This window comes from Mugil cephalus, chromosome 9, assembly GCF_022458985.1.
Source record: "Mugil cephalus isolate CIBA_MC_2020 chromosome 9, CIBA_Mcephalus_1.1, whole genome shotgun sequence".
NCBI classification, from domain to species: Eukaryota; Metazoa; Chordata; class Actinopteri; order Mugiliformes; family Mugilidae; genus Mugil; species Mugil cephalus.
This window is the reverse complement of record NC_061778.1, coordinates 12,925,503-12,948,888: the sequence shown is the minus strand read 5'-3', so window position 1 is coordinate 12,948,888 and position 23,386 is coordinate 12,925,503. Positions and strand designations below refer to the sequence as shown.

General features: G+C 41.6%; 1 protein-coding gene across 3 annotated transcripts in view; it reads right to left on the bottom strand.

Annotated features, from left to right (window-relative positions):
- rsrc1 (arginine/serine-rich coiled-coil 1) overlaps positions 1-23,386 on the bottom strand; it is a 113,229-nt gene that overhangs the window by 36,264 nt on the left and 53,579 nt on the right. For all 3 annotated transcript variants that reach the window (XM_047594250.1, XM_047594252.1, XM_047594251.1), the window contains exon 6: positions 21,655-21,706. In XM_047594250.1, the coding sequence (XP_047450206.1) occupies positions 21,655-21,706 (52 nt within the window). The remainder of the gene's footprint in view (positions 1-21,654; positions 21,707-23,386) is intronic.

Genomic DNA, 23,386 nt, shown 5'->3' with positions numbered 1-23,386 from the left:
TCCCAGACCTGTGGGGAGGTCCGCTGGGAGAATGAATAAAAGAAAGGGGCCCCTGCTGGTTCATCTGGCCGTCTATTGGTGCCCCGAGACCAAAGTAATCTGTTTCTCCCGTCCCACCAGCCTCACCACTGGCCCCTCTGGTCTCCTGGTTTGCTGCTAGGGGACCCCTTCATGTCTAATTAACAGTTCCCAAGCTGCAACGCGCATACAAACACACAAAAGGAGAAATTCCCGGGCTTTTCAGGGATATCATACGTGGCATGAAAAATTTCACATATTAAGACAATTAAGTAATCTTGATCTGGTTATTACAGGATGTTTGATGCGTGTATAAGGCCTAATCCAACAATGGAGGCAGAAAATATGTTGTTATGTCCAGAGTGAAGCTAACTTTTATGTACAACAGATAATTCTGCCTGTACAAGCATCTGATACAAGTTATCCCATACCAGTCCTGTTGGACATTTGTGGTCACTGAGAAATCAGGGGTTAAATTCCTTGCCTAAGGTCACTTTGTTGGTTCTGATGAGGGAATTCGAGCAAACTGCTTTGTAAGATGTTTCGTCCCAACACAGACACGGCCATTTCTGTCAATCGTGGGACTAGTTGTAGTGAAGATAACAAGGTTATGTTACACCTACTTCTACACCTTCACAGATCTCATAACTATGAGGACATGATGAAGACGAGAGTATGAGCCATGACCATACACCTTGTACCTTTGCCTGAGTACAAACAACACTAACCTTAACCCTAACAATTGAATACTACCAAGAAACTATTAACCACGACCCAGGTATGCCTCCTCTCTCTATAAGTTTCAGAATTTATGAGTATACAAACACTTTAAATGCCATTGTTTCCCACTGTGTTACCATGTTTGGTAAGTTCCCTATTACACGAGGATAGGATTAGTTTCCAGAGTATTCGAACGTGAAATGTTGCACTTTCGCAATTTACAACTCTTGTGCCATGTTCCTATAACAAACGTAGTCACGAGGGACACTGGAGCTGGACTCAAACTACACGAGTTTTAAAAGCCTACCAATTTTTGTAATCAGGAGAAGCTTTACAGAAAAAATTCAAATCATCGCACTGAATGCCACATTCCACGAGATCTCGTGTGGAAATGGGTGTAAACAAACCGAGGACTGTAATGCAACAACTTGCTGTAAAGTTACCGATACACAGTCCGGTCTGGTGGGTAATGCAGCTGCAAGTTGGTTTGCCGGTCCATCCAAAAGAAACAGAAAAGGAACTCGCTGTAATTTTGCAAAAGAAGAAGACTAAACAAGTGAGGATGGAAAAATGGTCGGGAATAATCTGTCAAAATAGGGTGTCTGTTGTAGAGTCAGAACTAGAAGTGAAAACTTCACTTTCAGCTTCAGTGGGTGTTTATCAGTATGCGTTCTTGCCTGTACTTGTGTTTCTGTGTTCTCGTAAAAGACCACCACTTGCTGCACACGTCAAGAGCTGTTTGTGTTCAAAGCACACATCTGGCCAAGTAATGTCTTAATGTCCACACATGTTCTGTCCCATCTTATCGAGGATGCATCAGGAGGTCATTAAGTGCGCTGCTGTTCCACTTACAGACTGACCACGCCGCGTCCTCCTGTCGCCCAATATCTGTCAACAGTGGCATGATCCCACTAGCCCAAATTTGCCCAAATTCAGTAATTCCTGCAACCAGCTGTCCCTGAAACCTCTAAAAACTCAGCCCCAACAATGACAGAGAGAAACCTTCACCGCGACACAGCAAGCAGCCACTTAGTGCAAAGTTAGCTACATCAACTCCACTTGTACTTACATTGTGCCCCAATCTACTTACGCTGGCAAATCCATGGCTTACATTACACAGGAATGAGCAGCGGATATTGGCAGAATGGGCTTACCCAGGCATTGTTTTAACTGGGCTTTTCTGAGGGAATTTTTCTGGCCTAGTGCTTAAGAAAGAAAATATTGAGGACAAAAATAAAGTAGTTGTTGGCCACCATCTCCAGGAGATGGAGTTCAGGCGGATTCGGGGGATGTTAAGATGATTTGTAGGCCTTTTCTCTTATCAGATCATCTAAAATGTGAGTGATTACACCGGTAATCAGCTGCAAGCCCACACTGGCACAGCCTGTGTTTAAGAGATAAAGGGCGAGAGATCCAGAGAATGAGAGACCTGCGAGCGAGACAACAAGAAAGAAGGAGGAGAGGAGGAAGAAGGTGGCAGATTACTTCTCAATATTATCACACGCCAGGATGGCCATTCTCCCTCTGTCTCTCTCTTCCTCTTTCACTCTCGCTATTCAGAGATTCATTTGTGCTTGGCCAAACAAATAGCTGACACTGCCTCATCAAAGCTTTCGGATTGGCAGCCCGGGCCAAGTGGGGCTGTTGACAAGCGAGGGCAGTGAAAGCAGAGGAGGAGAGGAAAGAGCAAGACGGAAAGAGAGTCAACAGAAATCCCTACCGTAATTCCCCAAACTGTAATCCACTGGGTTTAATGGTGTGTGTGTGTGTGGGATTATACATTTATCATCAGTGCTCATCCTGGGTGTGTGTGTGTGTGTGTGTGTGTGTGTGTGTGTGTGTGTGTGTGTGTGTGTGTGTGTGAGGAGAAAAGCCAGTTTGTATAGAAGGCCCAACAATGCCGGCAGAGGGATTTAATCCCTCGCTCTCTATCATATAACCACATATCTTGGCCAATTCAGAATAACAACTAGTCTATTCTCTGTGGCTGATCCCACCGATTAGCCCTGATCTGGAGACAAACCCCCTCCCTCCAACACACACACACACACACACACACAAACACACGCTGCGCTCATCTCTACCACTTGTCAAATGTCCCCTACAACCGCTGCGTGTCCATCGAACTCTCCCGACTCATCTGTCAGTGACCTGGCTCTAGCGGGAGTAATCAAGACCCCCATAAGCTCGTGTAAGTCCGTAACCCGTTATCAACCCAAGGTCAGAGGTCGTACCTGAGTTTGTAAAGCCCTGGCAGGTTTTAACGCAGGATAAAGATTTGAAGGTTTGCCAGAGTTGGAAATAAGATTACACATTTAATTCACCACTGCGGCGCAACTAATCTGAGGTATATTGATCGTGTGTAGATCACACACGTGTCCTTCCCTTTACACACACACACATACACATAAAGGTGAAGAGAAGCCAGGAACCTAGAGGCAGAGAGTTTTCGGTTCTGGCAGGACAAAGCAGAGCTGAGGGTGTTTCGACACACAGCAATGACAGGCGGTGGGAACCAGGATAACGCGCTGCCAGATTTCTAAGGTACATCCTGAACATACATGTGGAAACTCAAGGTTTACAGCTTAGTTTACAGTATGGATGCATCAAGAGGACGCTTACAATCCACTTTTCACTAAGTGACCACAAAACATTTAAGTAGATCATAGGACTTTAACAGGGGGTCCGAAAAGGGGTCGGAAAATCTTTGGTTGATTAGACATTTTTTATATATTTTTCCCCCACAAATTCTAATTTATTTCAATACACATTAACATGAAACCAACATATTTTAGTAAAGGTATAAGGGATAGCTTAATACTAAATGCAAAATGATAACAATACTGTATATTTACAGTATTATATATAGAACACATATAGTTGGTAGGGGGTCCCTACTTAATCTCTCCATCAGTTTGGGGGTCCTAGGCTTAAAAAACATTGAAGACCCCTGATTTAGATGTTAAAAAGTTATGAGTGATCTGATTAGAGATCAAAGGTCATTGAGTTTTGTAGGATTGACTACAATATAGCCAACAGTATTTATTGTTTTGTACATAAGGTAAAAATAAGAAATGAAATCATCACAGAAGGAAAAAGGTCTAAATTAAATGCTATATAGCAAACAGTAGACTGCAGTAGTCAGACAGAGGACTACAAAGTAAGTAAAAAGTGAGGACCCTCTATCAGGTTGCACTCAAAACAAGTAGTTCGACAGTCACAAGAAAAAGCAACCCCAGAAAACCTCTCCTGCATATTTCCAACATCTTGAATTTGATTTTAGAGTCTCGACTTTACCAGAGCTTACACACTCCACGTAGCAGCCCCTTAGTTTTAGTTTCGTAATTTAGTAGCAATTCTTTCTCATTTGCTCTGGTTGATACTAAGCTCATCTGTAAAAATGTTTCCATGTGATATGTAAGCTGAGTTTAGACTGAGCTGGAATGAACAAAAAAGTGGAAAAGCTAAGCTAGTTCAAGTAATTTGATACTAAATAATCAATAATTCATCAAATTACTCCGTAAATGTTGTTCGGGCAGAAACTAAACAATGTGCATTTGATTCGAGCGAAACTCCCTCGCTTGCCATTTTCAAAAGGTAGGGCTTTATCCCAAAGCAGTTCAGCATGAGCCTCTCTGGCTGCTGTGACCTCTCAGGTATGCGACTGTCACTAAAACCCCGAGGCCACTTGTGGAGTTTGAATCCGACCTCTAGATAGCTTGAAACATGTCTATAAAGCTGCAGATCAAGATTGCTTTACTTTGAGTATGAACAGAGCTGATCGCATCAATCTCTGCGCTGGAGGATTGGCTCCGGCTTTGTCTATTGGCTCCTAAACGACATGAATCAAACTGAGGGAGACAGATTAGCCTTTGGTAACAAGGGATAATGTTCAAGGCATCAGAAAAAACATACTTCCACCATCAGCAGATACAGGCCCAGACATCTTTCTTTTAAGCTAACACGCACTAATTCATGGCGCAAAGACACTCGCACAAACGTACGTACACTCAACATGTGTCCTGCAGATGTAGTAGCAATGAAAAAAGGCCCTGTTCTCACTGTGTATATGAGAGAGAGCGGGAGAGAGAGTAAGAGAAACACAGACAAGAAATACCTGAAGAATGCAAATATATGAGGGGAAGAAAGAAGGGAAATTAAATGAACATTAATTCTCCCACAGCTATTCCCTCTTCTCGGAGGGAGGAGATGAAAGAGGAGCAATGTGCTTTCTGATATTTATTTCTCCTTAAACACGCGGCTGAGGTTCTGGTCTGGGAGACAGAGGGGGCCTTAGTTGGGAGGATACGGGTACCCAGGGGCCCCATTTTGCCTGCTTCGCTAATTAAGCAGAAATATGCAAGGATGACCAAATGGAGGATTAATTAACTGTTTATTTATCTTCACTCCTCCACTGGAAGCAAAAGATTTGGGCTGCAGACAAAAAAAGAGTTTGGGGCGCGGCGTCTTGGTAAAAATTAAAGTTTGCGTATGAATAATGGTGTGTGCGGCCTTCTGTAAATACTGCACCTTTTTCAATGAATGCGGCGGTATGTCTCTGTCGTCGGGCGCAAAGAGGTGAGCCGTGCCGATTGTTATGTCTGAGCGAGGACCGCACATGCAACGCTAAGGCTACAAGACCGACGAGGGCTGCAGACTGGTAGCAATAGGGGAAGATGATGATGGAGGGATTTGAAGGAAAAAGGGGGTGGAACGAGAAGAAAGGAAGGAATGGGGCGCACGTCTGCAGAATCTCACAGGGGGAGAAAACTGAATGATACAGATGATTAGAAAGGGTGGACAGAAGCATGTAAAGGGAAAGAGAAGAGAGAAATAATGAGCGGAGTGTGTGTGTGTCAGTTGAGACGGGGCAACTGCGCAATCTGTACAAAATTAGGACTCCCATTAGAAGTTTAAAACAACTCATGACTTCCATCTGTTCCTGAGGCCTGGAACGTGAGATTGGAGACGACAGGTGTCTAAATGTTTATCAGCCGCGCTGCGTTTATTCCTGTGTCTCTGCGTTGGAAGGAAAAATGACCCACACTAATCTAATTCAAACTAACATTCACTTTGAAAGGTTGCTGGTGTGGCAGGAATGAAACACATGCTGTTCAAAACCATTGGACTCAGTACAGAGTGTGCCTTGGCATGCAGAATTTAACTCTTCAGCCCGGGTAAAGTAAACACTGACGTAAGCACGTGCGTGCACACATGCTCGTGCATCAATCTTAAAAAAGGAGGTCATAATATGTATCCAACAAGTGTGTTAATATATGTGAACGCTCAGCGGATTTGAAATCAGCAATATGTTGACAACAAGCCAGAAAAATAATCAGATATTAAAGTCCAGGACCTTCGATTAGTAACGTTTAACTGTATTTCCAGAGCAGGAAACAAGAAAGTAGACACAAGTGTGGATACTTAAGCCCTGAGTCTGGTCAGTATGTCTTCTGTGACGATGATTATATTTACATAGCACCTATGATCTATCTACAAATAATCTGAATAATCAGTCCAATCAGAATAAAATAAATGTAGCAGCTTCAATAGGAACCGACTGCTCCGATGGGAAGGAATTTTTAGATCCAATGGTGTTTTGTAAATCTGTTCCATAGGAAAATCTATTATTATTTCGTTCTGGGTGGAATAAATATCTATCTCGTTCACATACCTGCCACATGTGGGGTAAAAAGTGGGTGACAAAATGTGTGACAAGTTCTAATCTTGGTCATGTTAGTGCGGCAGACTCAATGCTCAGCATTGGGAAGAAGCGCTTTGCAAATGTCAAATAAGTTCTGTTCTGTTTAATGTGTTGGGGCATGGTAAACACATGTATTTAATCAGGTCATTTCATTAAGCATCAGTGTAAACAGTCAAGTTGGAAACTACAATCAGACTGATTTCAGTCAGGTTGGAGAAATATCGTCTATGTAAACGGAGCCACTGCACTTTGTTCACAAGTTAATCGATTCCAAATTTAGTCCAGTGGACTAATCTATTTTGTAATTTGAAAACTTCTCTAGGTAAAGATTAGTCACACAATGTAAAAAACTATTAAATGGTACGCTGGTGAAAAGGTGTCAGATTTCAGCAGAATTTAGCTACAGAAGCTTTTCCAACACAGACAATGAGCACCTGGATAGTAATATAAGTTTTATCCTTCAGGCTCAGTGCCTTAGGACATTTAATTTAACATTCAATTAAGAATAAAGTAAGGAATGAAATGCAGTGTGGTCAATATTGTTCTTGTCAAAAAAGTGTCATTTTAACACAATGCTGAAATTGCAAGGCTTTCAAAGAAATCTGGACAATTAGCAACTAAATATTTCTTGGACAGATGTATGTTAGTAAATCAAGATCAATTTATGCAAAAAAAAGAGCTCACATATTATTTAGATCAGGGGTCTTCAATGTTTTTGAGGCCAAGGACCCCGAAACTGATTGAGAGATGAAGTAGGGAGCCCCTACCTACTATATGTGTTCTATATTAAACTTAGCCTAGTGCTATTTGTATAAATATAATATGAATATATATTATTATTATCATTTTGCATTCAATATAAGCTTTACTAAAATATGTTGGATTTATGTTAACGTGTGTTTAAAGAAATTTAAAACATATATATATATAAAAAATGTCTAATCAACCAAAGATTTTGCGACCGCTTTGCAAGTGCCTCCGCGGACCCCCTAGGGGTAGCAGACCCCCTTTTGAAGGCCTATGATTTAAAGTTAATTAAGATTTCTATTGGGTTGAAATGCGGTGCATCTGTCTGCATGAGGAGTAAAGAGACTGATTGGAAAATAAATCAAATAATGTTGAAAAATGTGTAGAAAAAATATATTCTCTCTATTATCTTTCTCAGTAGGAGACGAAGTTTGGTCTATACTGTATTGATTGGTTATGGTTATTATGTTAAAAAGAATCACTTCAGTACCGGTAAACTAATTCATAGGCTCTGTAGTGCAAGAAATATTTCCCTAGGTCATCCATCACTCTAATGAGATGAGATTAAAATAAAATGAAAATAAAGCAGAAAAATATGCTAATCATCTGGGATTATTTTACATCTGTGTATATGAGAAATATAACAACTGCACCTTGTATCTGTTTAGCTGTTACGTCAACATTTCAGCAGAAAAGTAAATGGTTCGTACAGATTTGGTGTTTAGTGTCTGAAGGAGTCACTCGCACTCTGAAGCCTCGCCAGGACATTTAATAAGGGCGGTAAAGTAAATGAAGAGAACAGCGGAAAGCCTGACATCATTAAACCGGTCCTGAGTCAGGACTTTAACATCCACGGCCACGACAGCCTCCTCATTTCTCAAGTCCATTACACGATCTCGAGTTATTTTATCTGTAATTTGCCGTAAGATAGCAGCCCGTGCCATAAAACCTACGGGCTGCATCGTAATCTGCCATTAACCCCCCGTTCCTTCTCCTAACCTGTAAATCAGCCCCATTCCCTGATCCGTCCCCCACGTTTCTCCTCGGTGGGGGCGGAAAAGCCATCGTTCAATGTTGAGGTATTTTACGCAGATTTGTTGCCAATTTGTTGCTTTCCAGCGCAAAACGTAATAATGAGGAAGGGGAGAAATTCATTAAACATGTGTATGAAATACTTTTCAAGTGCAAGAGGAAGATTCATGGGGATGGTCACGCGGCGGCGGCGGCGCATAATCACGCCTCCGTCTGCTCATCCTGCAACGGCATAAAACATTTAATCTGGGATGAACACTTTCTGTTGCTCTCTCCCTCTCTCTTTGGACCCTCTCCTTCTAAACACCCCCCTCCTTTTTCCCCTCCCTCCCTCCCACCACCCTCTATCTTCCTTTCTCTCGAGATCTTTCTCTGCGACTGCCAGAAACCACAATCATAAAATTATTAAAATGCTGTTTGGCTGCCATTAATCAGTGGCGGTGATAAATCCTCGTGTGGGAAGTGACAGAGCATTAGTCACATACCTCTTGGCCTCAAAGACAGAGAGTAATGAGCCACGAGCCGGACCGGGTCAATCATAAACTCATCAAATGCGTCATTTAATTTCTTCATTTAGACAAACACAATTTGTTTATGGGAAAGATATCAGGTGTTGCGGAATGAGAAACGGCGCTGAAACGGCGGTACATTAATCAGGGCTTGATTACACGCGACTCTGCGGTTGTTTATCCTAATTTCATTCATTTCCATCAACAAAGCAAACACAGACGAACACAGCCATTAGTGATGGTTGGGGATGGCACAATTACAGCCGCGTATTAAATAAAGTGATGATGAATGGTCCAATACAAACTAAAACAAAGGGGTTTTTATTACTTCAATTCCATCCCAGCCTTGCCTTCCTGCATGTGTCTGTGAAAGCCTGGCTGCCGTGAAAGGAGAGAAGAAGCCGTTACTACTAGAGGAAGACGTACTTACGCAAGAAGTAAAAAATAAAAAAAAATAAAAAAAAATATAGAGGGAAACTTTTGAGAGGAGCACTGAGTCCTTTGAAATGACCGTCGGTTACATGTGATGTGCGATAAAGCGTCCGTTACGGTTCCGTTTCAAATTGAAATCAGTGGGTGAGCTTGTTACGGGAGCGACACATGTAACCCATTTACCTACGTATGCACACACACTGGTATAGCGTACACAAAAACGCGGGAGCTTGCGCACCCCCCCCCCAAATGCACCCCCCACGGAAGCCGATAAAGATGAAAAACAGAAAAGTCAGATATTTTTCTTGATCATGTAAAGCGGACTGTTGATGCAGTCTAGCTGGCGCTGCAAGGGGTGTCTGTGTTTGTATCCATACCGCTGACCATAACAACCCATACTGCCAAAAAACAGAGCCGCGATTGTTGAATATTACATTCTATATCCACAGCACGTCATTTCAGTGGAGTTTGGTTTCCTTACAGCATAGGTCGTCAACTGGGGGTGCGTGACCCCTAGGGGGTCCACGGAGGCACTGCAGGGGGTCGCAAAATCTTTGGTTGATTAGACATTTTTATATATATTTTTTTTTAATTTATGTGTTTATTGGTGAACATTAGAGGTACTGGAAGGCCCTTGTTTTCAGTCGTTTTGCTCGAGCTAAGCTAACCGGCTACTGACTGACAAAGAGTTGTGTGTTTGGTTAAACCTACGAGCCTTTAATCATTTCCACTACCCGAAGATGTGTACGCTATACCTACAACTACTAAATCAAGCCCGAAGCGCTACAAGCAATCAATGTGTCACAGTCATTCTTTGCTTTCTCTGGATTTACATCTGTGACTCAATCATGTCGGCGTGCGGCACATCGGCTCGGCTCTAGACACGTAACGCGCGGTCCTTGACTTGATATAAACATAAACATTATCAGTCCAAATGCGATAAAATATTTAAATATTCTACTTGGATTTTAAGCTTCTGAGGTTTCGTTATGCTGCAACAACAAATCAATGCGGCGACCGTCAGAAGAATCCAGAGGGACGACCGTAAAAAGGCCAAGGCTGCTGCAGCCCACCGCGCTCGTCCATCTGTGCTATGGCTGCTGAACATTCATCCATCCACTTCCTATATCTCTATATCTTGTATTCAGGGACACGGGGGAGCTTATCCCATCATGCACTTGGGCACACATTCACCTATGTTGGTGTGAAACCAGAGCTCAGTGAAGCACAGATACATGAATTAAGAGCCAACTGACAACTTTTAGATGATTTAATTACAAAAGGTATCTCCATTTAACCAATGATACAACTTCTTAAACCAACTGGCTACACTAAAGGGGCCGTAAAGACCAAAACATAGAGGATTTTTGGGGCTGATGCCTATACCGATTTTTAGGGAGCTTGTTTTTAACAACAACTCCGAAAGAACTAGACATTATCGCATGCTTAGACAGCAGGAAAATAGAAGAATAGAAATATTTAACTGTTTAAAAACGTCCATCAAAAATCAACTGAAGCAAGATATACCGAAGCGAGGAACAATGTCAGAACCTCTGGAGAGCCTTGAAGACTACTTTAAGGCTAACACAAAAGGCAACGCAAAAGTGGATGTGACCCCACAAACTTCCCGAATCAAGCTGTTGCTTTAAGAATAAAAGAAGAACAATAGCGGCCACTATGTCGATTAGACGAGAGATCAGTCACGGGACGTTTTCATCAATCTGTCACAGGTCTGTAAAACGGCCGTTGCGATTAAAACTCGTGGTTCATGTAAACATCAGATAGGAATAGATCACCTCACATGTGAACAGTTGACCTGAAATCTCCAATCGGAATGAGAAAACAAGTCTTCGTGTAAACCCAGCTACTGACGGGGTTATGTGACAGTTATATAGGAAAAACAAAAATGAACTGCGAGTAGGTATCTGCATGCATGTGTGTATGCGTAATATCAGATGTCTAAGGTGCCACATGTAACTGAGGGCAACAGAGTCGCGGATTTCGAATTTGCAATCAATTTAGATCCCATTCATCCACCGGAGCACTTTTCAAAAAGACCGCACAAATCGAGTGACGCTGAAAAAGGGAGCGCTGTCTCTCTCTGCACAACCTCACAGAGACCAACAGTCATGATTAACAACCATGATCACATGTAATAGGCAAAATGAGATTACATTTCTGGAATAATTGTACAGCCCCGGCCTTAACGTGAAGAATAGTGTGTCAGGAGAGTAGGAATTATTCCAAATCATGAAGGCAGGAATGCGCGGGTCAACACTTCTGCTGCAATCCATTTATGTCTAATCCAGGGCCAACTGGACAGCTACATCCATTAAACCCCTGTAGAAATATTTACAAACACACAAACCGAGGAGTGGTCCAATCCTAAAAGAACAGATGATATCACGGGAAAATATTCACATCTCTACCCCGACTTCTCAATAAAATCCTTTCCAGCAGCACCTTTCACATGGTGAGAATTCAATAACACAGTTGTTATACTCCATTTCTACTCTCCTCATCACAGCTCCGCATTCCTCGCATTCGGCTTCCCTCTCCGCCCCCCTTCCAAAAAAAGCCCTGAGTGCCTGCCAGCGGTCCAAGGTAATTAAATTACTTAGCAAAGTTTACTTAACAGTAAATGGTTAGCAAAATTTAAGGTGATTGCAAATTTGCTTTCATTCCACTTCAATGGTCGGCCTGTTTAAGGCTCGTCTGCAAATAATTAGCACATGCATTTGCATCAAAATCGTTTAAACCATATGTTGCAAAATTATGGAAAGCAGCAAATTAAAAATATTCTTTTCTGTTATGGAAATGTCTACATGTTGAGAGGGGTGGAGGGAGAGAGAGCGAGGGTATCACCGTGTCTCTCCAAACACCAAAAACAAGGAGGAGGCAGGAGGGTGCGAAAATGATTCAGTTTGGATTTGAACATTCTCATAAGGCTCTTTTTCAAGAGCTCACCAGATGCTGTTTGAAATCTGCCCACAGAAGAAAAACAAAGCTCTCTCAATCTCTCACTCTCAGACTCTTTCTCACACACATACGCGGAATCAGAGAGTTTCCTCCAAGTGGCTCAGCCTGGTTAGGCTATACACTGCTCCCGAAGGCAAGGCAAGGGGAGGCTGTGCATTAATTTGACAAGCACTTTTGGCAATATTAGTGAAGTATCACAGAAATGAGGATGCCTAAAATGAAAACATGAAATCCAGCTACTAAATAAAAACGGCATCACACTTTTATGCCTCTGTTGACTGCAACTAGAGAATTGTTTTCTCAAGCTGTCAAATAATTGTGAATGAAAACTGTGGAAAGAAAAAAGCCAAAGGAGACTCCTCAAATGTTTTGTTTTGTCCAACCAACACAACAAAACAATACAAACTTGAGCAAAGCGGTAATTTCCCACATTTGAGAAAAAGCTGGAAAAAGAGACATGTCTGACCTCAGTGATTACTCTACTCTAGCTTATTTCCTTATTTTAATTACGGCAGCTTATTGATGCATTCGTCTTGATTAAATGTTAAGTCATACAATGCCAGTACTGAGTGTCGAAACAGGTCCATAACAATTTCAGACACTCAACGTTTTGTCAGAACCATAAACTTTATATAAAGAACCTTCTGTGAAGTTACCCACAGGTTTTGAAGCTCTGTGTGGTGGATCCGGGCCATCTTACGCTAAGGTTCGAACAAGTGCAATTTAAGATCTATTTAATATCACTATTGGCTTAATTTAAGACCTACACGAAGTAGGCAATATAGAGAAAAATCAGAGACCCGCAATTACTTTCAAAATAACAAAATAAGGGGGTCATACAGCAAATGAAGCGGTAATAAAATGACAAAAAGATTTAAAACTTGATAAAATGTAATTTAAGACCTACAATGTAAAATATGCTTGCATATATGTCTTTTAAAGGTCTTAAATTGGGATTATCAAAAGTTAGACTTAAGACTACCACCTTAATTATGTATAACTTTAAGCCTTGATGCTATTTACACTGGAGAGTTATATAGGGAAAATACATCTTAGATTCATTTTTCAGTCCCAGGGGTTGCTGCTTGTCAGAAAAACAAATGCAGTTTGCTAAGTACATTATAGCAGAAGAAGAAAGAGAATATTATAATAATATCGAGATCAAGATCCAGTATCATTTTCTCCATGAATTAATTCATTGTTGCAGTTTCAAAACATAATTTACTGAAACTCAAAAGAACATATACTAGGGGTGGGTACTGGCAAGGACTTCACGACACGATACGTATCATGATACTAGAGTCATGATACGATACATTATTGCGATATTATGATATTGCGATATATTGCAATATTCTACATAGTTTTAAATGCATGTTAAAATACACGTTGTATACATGTACATCACATGACAGTGATAATTCATTGGACAAACTGAGTCAAAAAACAATATTAATCCAAATGATCCATTTTCAATTTACTGCACTTGTACAGAAAAAGTGGTGGTGGATGGGTGGAAGTCATTTACAATAAGACCAAAATGTGACTTTTCTTTTAAATTCAATATTAAGACATTCAAAATCGATACTGTACCGGAAGAAAAAATATCACAATATATTGCCATGTCAATATTGTTTTCCCAAGCCCAATAGATAGAGTGAATAATTCCCTAATTGATGTCTGATGGAGACGCATAATTCAAGTCAATAAGGACTTATTCCAGAAAGACAATGAAAATGAAAGGAGATCAAATCCTCCCGGGGCTTCTCTGCATTTGTCATTTAGTGTTTTAGTGAAGGATTTTCCTCTGGTTTGCTGTGTTGTAGCTGAGCTCTAATTTCAATGTTAAATTGGTTTATTCATCCCTGTAATGTGTATTGCAAGCACTGAACCTTCCCCTTCATCAAAGAAGAAAAAATCAGGGCGCAGCAGGACCCGCGTTTATTATACCCATAAAACAAACCAAAAATCAATTGTACATAAACCTCTGATGCGTGCCTTGTCCTTATAGGTCACTCGGCCCTCCCTACCATTGATAGACACCTTTGAACTGAAAGACTTATTTCTTATTGGGAAAAAAATAAAATGAAAGCCCACTTGTCGGCAGAGAGGACCACAGAGATCTATTCCAAACGAGTCCTTTCTTAAAGCTCACATGCACCTTCAGAGCACGAACAGTTTTCTTTTGGGAGAGCGGAGCTGGAGGATCTTACCATGCACGGCTCTCTAACTGAGCTCGACAAACCCTTCCATCCATCCACCCCTCTCATCTGGAGGTCAGTCCGCCTGTCACCGGTGTCAATCTGCACAAAGTGAGCATCAGGGGCTGTTTGTTAAAATCTTATTCAGGTATTTGAGTCTTGTGTAAGTAGAGGCCCCGCAATATTTCTCTCTCTGTCTCCGTCTTTTTCTTTTTTTTCCTCTCTGAGACGTAATTACGAGTGTTGACTGGAACAGTGAGGTAATGGCACATAAATCCAACTGATCAATGGTTACAGACACTAAATTACAGGACACCCCTGTGCCATTAACCTCCCAAAGGACAACAGGAGCCTGCATTCCTGCACAGATGCAGAAGGGGATTTCTGCTTCGGTTGTGTCATTGTTTCGCTGATCTGATTACGGTTTGAAGCCATGTCGGTACATCTCTAGCAACATGTACACAAAACAACAGACGCCACATTGATTAATCTCTTCTGATGAGTTGTAAAGATCAGGAACTGGTTTTAAAACTGCCTTTACAATGCATTTGGCAAATCTAGTCAATGGAGCCGGTGGTTTTAATCATTAAAAAGTGAGTCATGATGAGCTGTTTGTGTTCTTTTCCTAAACCAGGCGTCTTCACCGTTTTTCAGGCCAAGGACCCCCAAACTGGTGGAGAGTTTAACCCTTTCACGTATGAATTATGAGAACCTTAGTCGTTTTTTTCCTTCTGTATTTTTATTTAGGCGTATAAAAAAATGATGCAATAGAATTTTTTTTTTTCAAGAACCCATTTTGCCAGCATATTTTTTTTTTTTTTTTTTACATTCAGTGGTGGTCTGCTATGGAAGTATTTACACAGAATTCACAAGGTATTTGGCATTTCTGGGTCTCTGTCGGCCATCTTGATTTTGAGTAAAAAAAAAGAATATATATATATATATATATATATATATATATATATATATATATATATATATATATATATATAAAACTGCACTTCCACCGACTGGCCAATTGGTGCAAATGTATGGAGTGCTGCACAAGCGTCCACTGCGTTGGTAGATAGGTAGCACCAAAACCCATACATATACAAAAAACGCTTTTGAATAGCAGTCCACTATAGTGACCACTATGCATGAAAGGGTTTAGTAGGGCCCCCCTACCTACTATATGTGTGTGTACATATTAATGTGTGTTTAAAGAATTTAAAAAAATCAACCAAACCAAAAATTTTGCGACACCCCCTGCAGTACCCAGGACCCCCTGTTGAAGACCAATGCCCTGAACTGTTAAATCAGAAAATCAAAATTCAACTCTTGTGACGCCACGATACAAAAATGTACATTAAAAACAAACTAGTCATTTACAGAAGAAAAAAGGAAATTCCCCCGTTCTCGTTACATCACAGTAAAGTGGTGCGCTGCTGCTGCTGCTGCTACAATAACACATTTAGCGACATAGGTGTATGTAAGTAGTAGTTATTACTGGGTAATTCCCTTGTGTGTATGTTTTTTTTTTTTTTTTTTTTTTAACCCAGAAAATCCCCCTTTGAAAAGAAGGTCACTGCTGACTGGTGTTTGTGACAATCACCTTAGTCATGCCGTACAAAGAGCGGTGCCCTAACAGGAGTGACAGCAATGTGATGAAGATGGATAATGTGTGATCACTGTAATTCACTGCCTCACAAATCCAGCGCTGCATTCCACTGACGATCTCGCTAAATCTTTGGAGATAAAAGTATAGGAGGGGGGGCAGAGAAAAAAAAAATTCACTCTGAGAAATAATAAAGACTTGGGCCATGTAAAGAACGGGGTCTTGTCTAAGTCTCCCCCATCCCCGTCACCTCTTATCCTCACAGAACAAAGGGCGGCAGCCTCCTAAATGTGGCGCATTAGCCCTTTAGTTCCAGAGGGGGTAAGGTGACACCCTCCATGTATGTGGTCTGTTCAGCACACATCTGTCAGGGCCTAAGGGGGTGGGGAGGGGAGGTGGGAGGGACAGCGGGAACTAGAAGCACAAGGAAGACGGAGGGAAGAAGCAGAAAGCTGGAGAGAAAGGGTGTGTGTGTGTGTGTGTGTGTGTGTCTTCAGGACCCCTGCTGCGACAGCGAAGCTTAATTCCCCGTATTTACTGTGGAAGAATTAGTCCTATTGCGTGATGCTGCTAAGCTTGGCTGATCACCCACCGTTTGCCTCTTTATGCTTGTCACTCAATAAAAAAAAAAAAAAAAAAAAGAATAAATAAAATATTGAACAGGCGAAAACATACAAAAACAATCAGGAAAGATACAACTCTAACAGACTCTAACGGATAGGCTCATAAAAAATAAGCACCGTCACAGACCAGTGTAAGATGAAGACCAACGAGCCAAACTGACGCTAATGGGGCGAAATGGTTTCAGACAGCGCACTTATCATTAAACTCAATGTCATTTGTTTAGTTCTGCCTCATTTTTTTCTCATTCTCCATCTTTAAAGCGCCACAGAAACGTTTTTAAAGTCCCATTTAACGACCCTGATTCCAAATATGAGTTTATTCATATTCATAACTTTTATAAATTAAAATAATTGTGTGTTTGATTTTGTATATATAAATACACATATAAACATACATATAAATTTTGTTTCAAGGTTTTTGCTTTTTTTCAAATAATATTTAACCTCCTGAGACCCAAAGTTATGTTAGCAACGCATTTTTAATTTCTTCAAGATATTTGGGGATGGATGAAGTAGTTTTTTCGGAGTCCTCATATGTGGACACAGGGATTATCTCATTGTGTAAAACAATTTTTAAAAACGTTAAAAAGCATAAGTAAAAATTGATGAGGTTTTGTTTTGGCTGATTGGCTGTAGAATAAACGAATGTACTGAACCTTTGCTAACACTTGATTTCAGACAAAAGCGTCCACTTGCGAGGACAACAGGTCTAAATGAAGCAGAATGCAGAATCTGCCACAAACCTTAAACTTAATGTCCCCATATGAGGACACGGGTTCTCAGAAGGATAAATAATTTTACAACTCAATTATTTATGAACCTAGGAGAGAAGTTTTACAACTTTAAATTATAACTGCTTTAAATTGTATTAATATAAGTTAATTAAAGACACACATTTAATCTAATATGTTAACTTGTGTGTACGGGAATGTGTACGGCACTGAAATAACATTGTAAGGTTCATTTTAAAAGTAAAATTACTGCAAACAACCTCGGATTTGTAACTAAAATACAAACTCTGAAGACTTTTCCTACTACTCTTCCTTACTCCAACCAAGTGTCAAACCAGAAGAAGTTAATTCAGACCAGTGGAGCCCATCCAAGTTCAAGCCTCTGATGAGATCTTAAGGACTGTTTGTTTTGCTACTGTCAAAGGTTCAAACAGGGAGAAGAAGGAGGTTTTGATGACCCTTGGCCTCTCAGGTCCTAAGTGGGTGTTCTGCAAACACTCCCTATTGACATGTGGATGAGGAGAGGCCCGCCGCGACCAGCGCTTATGCTCATTTGAGTGGAAATGGACACTGCTATGAAAAGAGCGAAGAACCAAGCAAGTGGCTGAAAAGGAGAGAGAGCATAATACGTGTGTGAGGGTGTCTGTGTGGTACTAAGGTATGAATGAAACTTTCGAAAATAGAAACTCAGGCTGCTATACTGTACTGGATGCGCGTCAAGAGATATTCAGATGAATCCAGGAACCGAGAACAATCTGCAACAAAAAACTAGTATCAAACAATGAAAGAAGTCATGTAGAGAAGAACTAGATATGTGTTTGTATGTCGCATATTGTTGAGGCATTGGTTATTACATAATATGTATACATTTCCAGCTAAATCCAGCTCGATAGCAATCTGTGTAGGAGGTTCCCCTGTAATCTGGCCAATAAAGGCTACTATAATAATAATAATAATTATAGTAATAAAAGTAATAATTAGATTTATAAGCTTTTTGAGAGCTATATCATTATCAGTATTTCTACTTAAATAAGAACCTCATGCTTATTATGATGGCAATGAGGTCTGTTTTATTCACATCAAAAATGTAAGTTAGAAATAATTAAATTGAGAAAAAATAATTATTGATTAAATTAATAAGTGAGGTTGTCTTGGAAATATGTGGTGTGTGTTTGTGTGTGTGTTTGATATGTAGGCCAAGCAGGAAGTGACCCATAAACATATCCATCCAGCTCTTTCATTGAGGGCCAGGGTTGCCCTCCTCATCCCACTCCACACACACACACACACACCCACACCCACACACAAACACACACACACCCACACACACACTCTCTCAAAGCCCCCAGTGAGCGCTAAGCAGGCCAGCGGGCCAGCCGAGGGGGCTCATTACAGGTCCACAGAGCCCCCCGACACAAAGGCCTGAGCCGCTTTAGCCATGGGATGATCTGCTCTCTACTGACTAGAGAGAGTCCATAGACGGACAAAGGGAGGGAGGGGAGGGAGGGGATGGGAGAGAGAGAAAGCGGCGGAGGAGAGCAGAGGAGAGGAGAGGAGAGCCGCGGGCTTTAAGGATGTCAGGAGACCCCGAGAGAGAAAGCCTGGCGGGCGCTCAGAGAGGAGCGGAGGGAAGGAGGAGGAGGCCTTAAGCTCCACGGCTACGTCAGGACATTAACATTCACACAACCTCCCAACATCTGCTGCTTCCTCCTCGGCCTCCATCCCTATCTCCCTCTGCCCGCTAACAACCCTGGAACAAAGACAGTATGGCAGACAGCGAGCGGACAGATACAGTAGACGAACTGGGACATGAGAAATAGAAGTGGTGAGAAGAAGAAGAAGATGTGAGACAGATGAATTTGGCAGCAAGAGACTCGGCAGCTGGAGGTTCAGAGGGCTTCACGAAAAAAAAATAATGATCCTAAATATCTGATAATTACACAAACATGACTTAAATTGGCGCACAAAAGCAAAAAGAAATACAATGATATTAAATCAGCCTAAGTACTCAATACTAACTGCTTTATCGAGTTAAAACCTGTCATCTATTTGTGTTTTACTGTAGGTCTTTATATGTGACATGATCACAGGCACCTGGAGGCCTGATGCAGGCCAGCCTACGGTGAAGACCGTCTCTGACTGAGCCATAAACCTGTTCTTCTGGAAGCCTCCAGGAAAGAAGAGAAAAACCAGAGACATGTCCGGCGCATTAAACCCTCTCCTCTAGTCCCGCGTCTGGCCCTGGGCTTGTGTCTGCGCCGTGGCCCGGTGCACTCAGAGCCACATGCTCAGTTTTATGACGCTTCACCACCATTAGTACAACATTAGCCTTGAGGTACAATGGAGGGGATGTTTAAGAGCACATATTAGAGCGAGGGCAAACTTTCATTTGTCTAAACTTGTAATGTGAAACAGAAGTTAAATTGTCTCTAATCCCCACGTGTAAACTGTGCTGAGTCAATTTAAAGTACGATGAAGTAAGTAAAACATGGCTCACAGAGTTCAAATCGATGAAAGCACATCAGGGGATGGCAGTGTTGTTCTGTGGCCTACACTAAGGCTGAACAAGTCTTAAGTGAGGTAAGTATGTGGCTGGCGGGTGCTTTATAGATGATGTATAGATGCTTGGTTCTTTCATATATTTCCTGTGGTGAAATTAGAGCCCCGTTCTGAAGTGCTCCGTGTGTGTATGTGTGTGTGCGCGCGTGACTGTAAACATGAAGACATCTTTCTCCACAGTCAATCTCTGCCTGTCACATCTGGCTCGCAACTCTACCCCTCGAATACACACTGGAATATATACACTGTGTGCATGGTGACATCTATGACTTATGTACTGGGAGGAGTGTTTGAAATTAAGCTGCAGTGAATATGGGCCCAGAAGCACTCAGCGCCGAGAGTGTGTGAGCATTTGTGAGTGCGTGCGCGTGTCGTGCATGGAGGAAAACAAGCATTAAAACCCATTCAGGTCCGCGGTGAAGTGTACGTACGAGAGACTACGGTTCAATTCCAACATCACGGAGGCGCAGCTATGAAACTCGCCCGCATATTTTCAGTTTATTTCCTGGATATATGAAGTATGTACATTGAAATATAGTCTTTTAACCTCCTGAGATCCTGGGTCCTCATATGGGGACATTAGGACTGCTACATTTATCCTTTGACTAGATACTAGTCGGTGAAAAAACATGATAGCGAACATTTCAGCGGATTCATTCTACAGCCGATCAAAAGTGGACAAGGTGCAAAACCTCATCAAATTTTACAGTTGATTCTTGTTTATTTATGCTCATTAACTTTTCTAGGTTAATATGACACGCAAATTCTATCAATAGTAAGGAGCTATAACTTTGATAATTATCAAGTACTCAATTGTGGACATTGGGACTTGATTATATGCAATTCTGCTTTTGCACACCAATGCTTAGACAGGAAAATGAACAGTTTTATATTTTATTATGTATAGGTGACGTTGTTATTATATTGACTGAAATAATCCCTGTGTCCACACATAAGGACATGATTTTTTCCCCCCAAAACCACCTCCTGTTTAAAGACGATACTTAGTTTTTATAGTTCTTAGGTCCTAATAATCCCAAATAAAGAGAAAGGGAGAAAAAAAATGCAAACCAAACAAAAGCGAAACTTCATAATAGATAAAAGAATTGTTTTAACACTGCACATGAGTGTTGATTGCATGGTTATCAGTGACAGTTAGTTGTAACCTTAATAAAAAGCCAATAATCAACATTTTGAGCAAAATACCATGATTATATTATAAAATAAATTGCTATAATGCATAGCCATAGGTGATATCATTGAGGTATATTTATGAATGAAAACAGATGTAACCTAGACTTAGTAGATGCTTCTCCTATGGTCGAAAATGAGAGAAAGGACCCATATCTGCCTAGAAAATAAGTGACTTGGCCAAGTGGGACAGAACAAAGACACAAGCTTCTCCAGTACTTCATAGAGAGCTCAAACAGACGGATGCAGACGAGCACGAGAAACGTTGTACAGTTACGAGATGATGCACAAGACTGAGGCGTTAGAGCGGAAAAGCTGGGGTTCATCCACACAAAACCTTCTATCACCGGTATGTGCTACAAAACCACAAGTGTTTAGCCAGAGTTGCCTGCACAAGTGAAAAGGTAAAAGAAAAACCTATTTTAAATCTTTATTGTTTGGTCATTTGGGGGTTTGTTTTGACAAAAGGGGAAAAAAACAATGACACTGTAGATCATGTTTGGTGTGAAAATTGCCACACCTTTAAATTAGCAACCCTAAATCAATTCATGGCTACAATGATCAGAACTAGGAAAAAAAAAGAAGATAAAACAGGTGTTTAATTCACTTACCTGCAGCCTGCAGGACCAACTGCATTCGAACTTTAGCTTGCTCTGCGGGAGTCTGTGGAAGAGTGAAAGAGAAGGAGAAGACAGTAATAAGCTGACATGTTGATTGGAGTTAGTTTCTAGGACAGAGATCAATGGTGTTTGTGTGTTGGTTGTTGCCCGTTAAGGATGACAAACACTTGTTGACACAAACGCTTTCCGACTTGTTCCCGTTTTCTCAGTCCTTGTCGCTGCTTGAGACATCACAAAGCACGATTTTCCGGTGACAGCCGCAACTTCATCCGTGCAATCTAGCTGTAACGCGGCGTGGCCCTTAAGCTACAATATATTTTACCCAAGATAATCTTTAACTGCAGCCACTGGAGTGAAATGTTCCCGTAAACTGTCCTCATAGAGCACCAAGGGACAACTTCACCGAGCTGCTAGTTTCATCGTCTGTAAAAATCCCTGCTAGCGAAATCAAAAAAAAAACAAAAAAACAAAAAAAAAAAAAACTAAACGCAACATCTCCGACACACCAGGGACAATCAATGAGGGAGAGATGAAGAGAAATTTAGAGACAAAGAACGGGAGGGAGAGAAGTGAGAGGGGAAGAGAGAAAACAAAAGCTGCTGTAACAAGTCTTCGGAGAGTTGGATGAGAGGGCACAGAGAGCACATTTTCCAAAGATCACAGCCAAAGACTCAACATATTCCCCTTGCCATTGTGTGTGCGTGAGCGTGTGTGCATGTGTGCGCATCAGAAACATTTAGCGGGCATGAACAGGGGAGGGCCCTGCGCTCTGACAGCTGTATTGGGAGGCGCAGCCCTTTTTTTTTTTTTTTCTTGACATGCCCTCAAAAGGGCCCTGCTGTAATTCCAATATCATTGCTATTAGATTTCACGGTCTTAATTGTCAAGGAAGAATGATGGCTACGACGGGGCACCGAGCTATAAAAGGCGAGCGCGCTGCAGATTGCTCTCGGAGGTTTTTTTGGCGCCGCCGCGGCAAAGCGGCCCTCGTTACCATGCAGCGGCGGAGGTTGTGTGTAGGATTAGAGAGAAATTAAATGCTAATGGGGATGGGATCTGAATCCGCTGCCTGGGAGCATCATTTAGACGACAGGGCCGGGGCGTCGCTGACAGGCAGCGCTTCCTCCCTCCGCCTCCTCCTCCTCCTCCTCCTCCTCCTCCTCCTCCACAGACAACCCGGCTCTTCCTCCATCTCCTGACTCCCCACCCGAGGCACGGCAAAAAAAAAAAAAAAAAAAAAATCTGATTTATCAAACTGTAAACTTGTCACTTTGTAAAAATGTCACTTTTCGGTGGCAGTCGGGGAAATATAATGACCCCCTTTAATGTAGTGATGTCAGGGTGCTGTATCCTAGATGGAACGCACATCAAGGCACAGACACAGACACAGACTGAGGCGCACTTTAAGTAACATGTATGTGTGTGTGTGCGTGTGCGTATCCCCGTTAGCAGGTGACACGCCGGATCACAATCACAAGGGCTGGTACCGCTCGACAGCCAAAATTACCAATCGCGCCAAAGAAAAGGAAGAGCCCCCGAGGCCTCCATCCACACACACGCGTGCACAGACACGAGCGTTGAAAGGAAAAGAAGAGGGTAACACGCCGCAAAATAACAGCATCCGTCCAGATTCAAACCCAGATTAAAGCCGAGCAATTACGAAGACGTCACTTAAAGCGCGCTGCTTCACCGTCCTGATCGTCTTAGTTACAGTTTATTACAA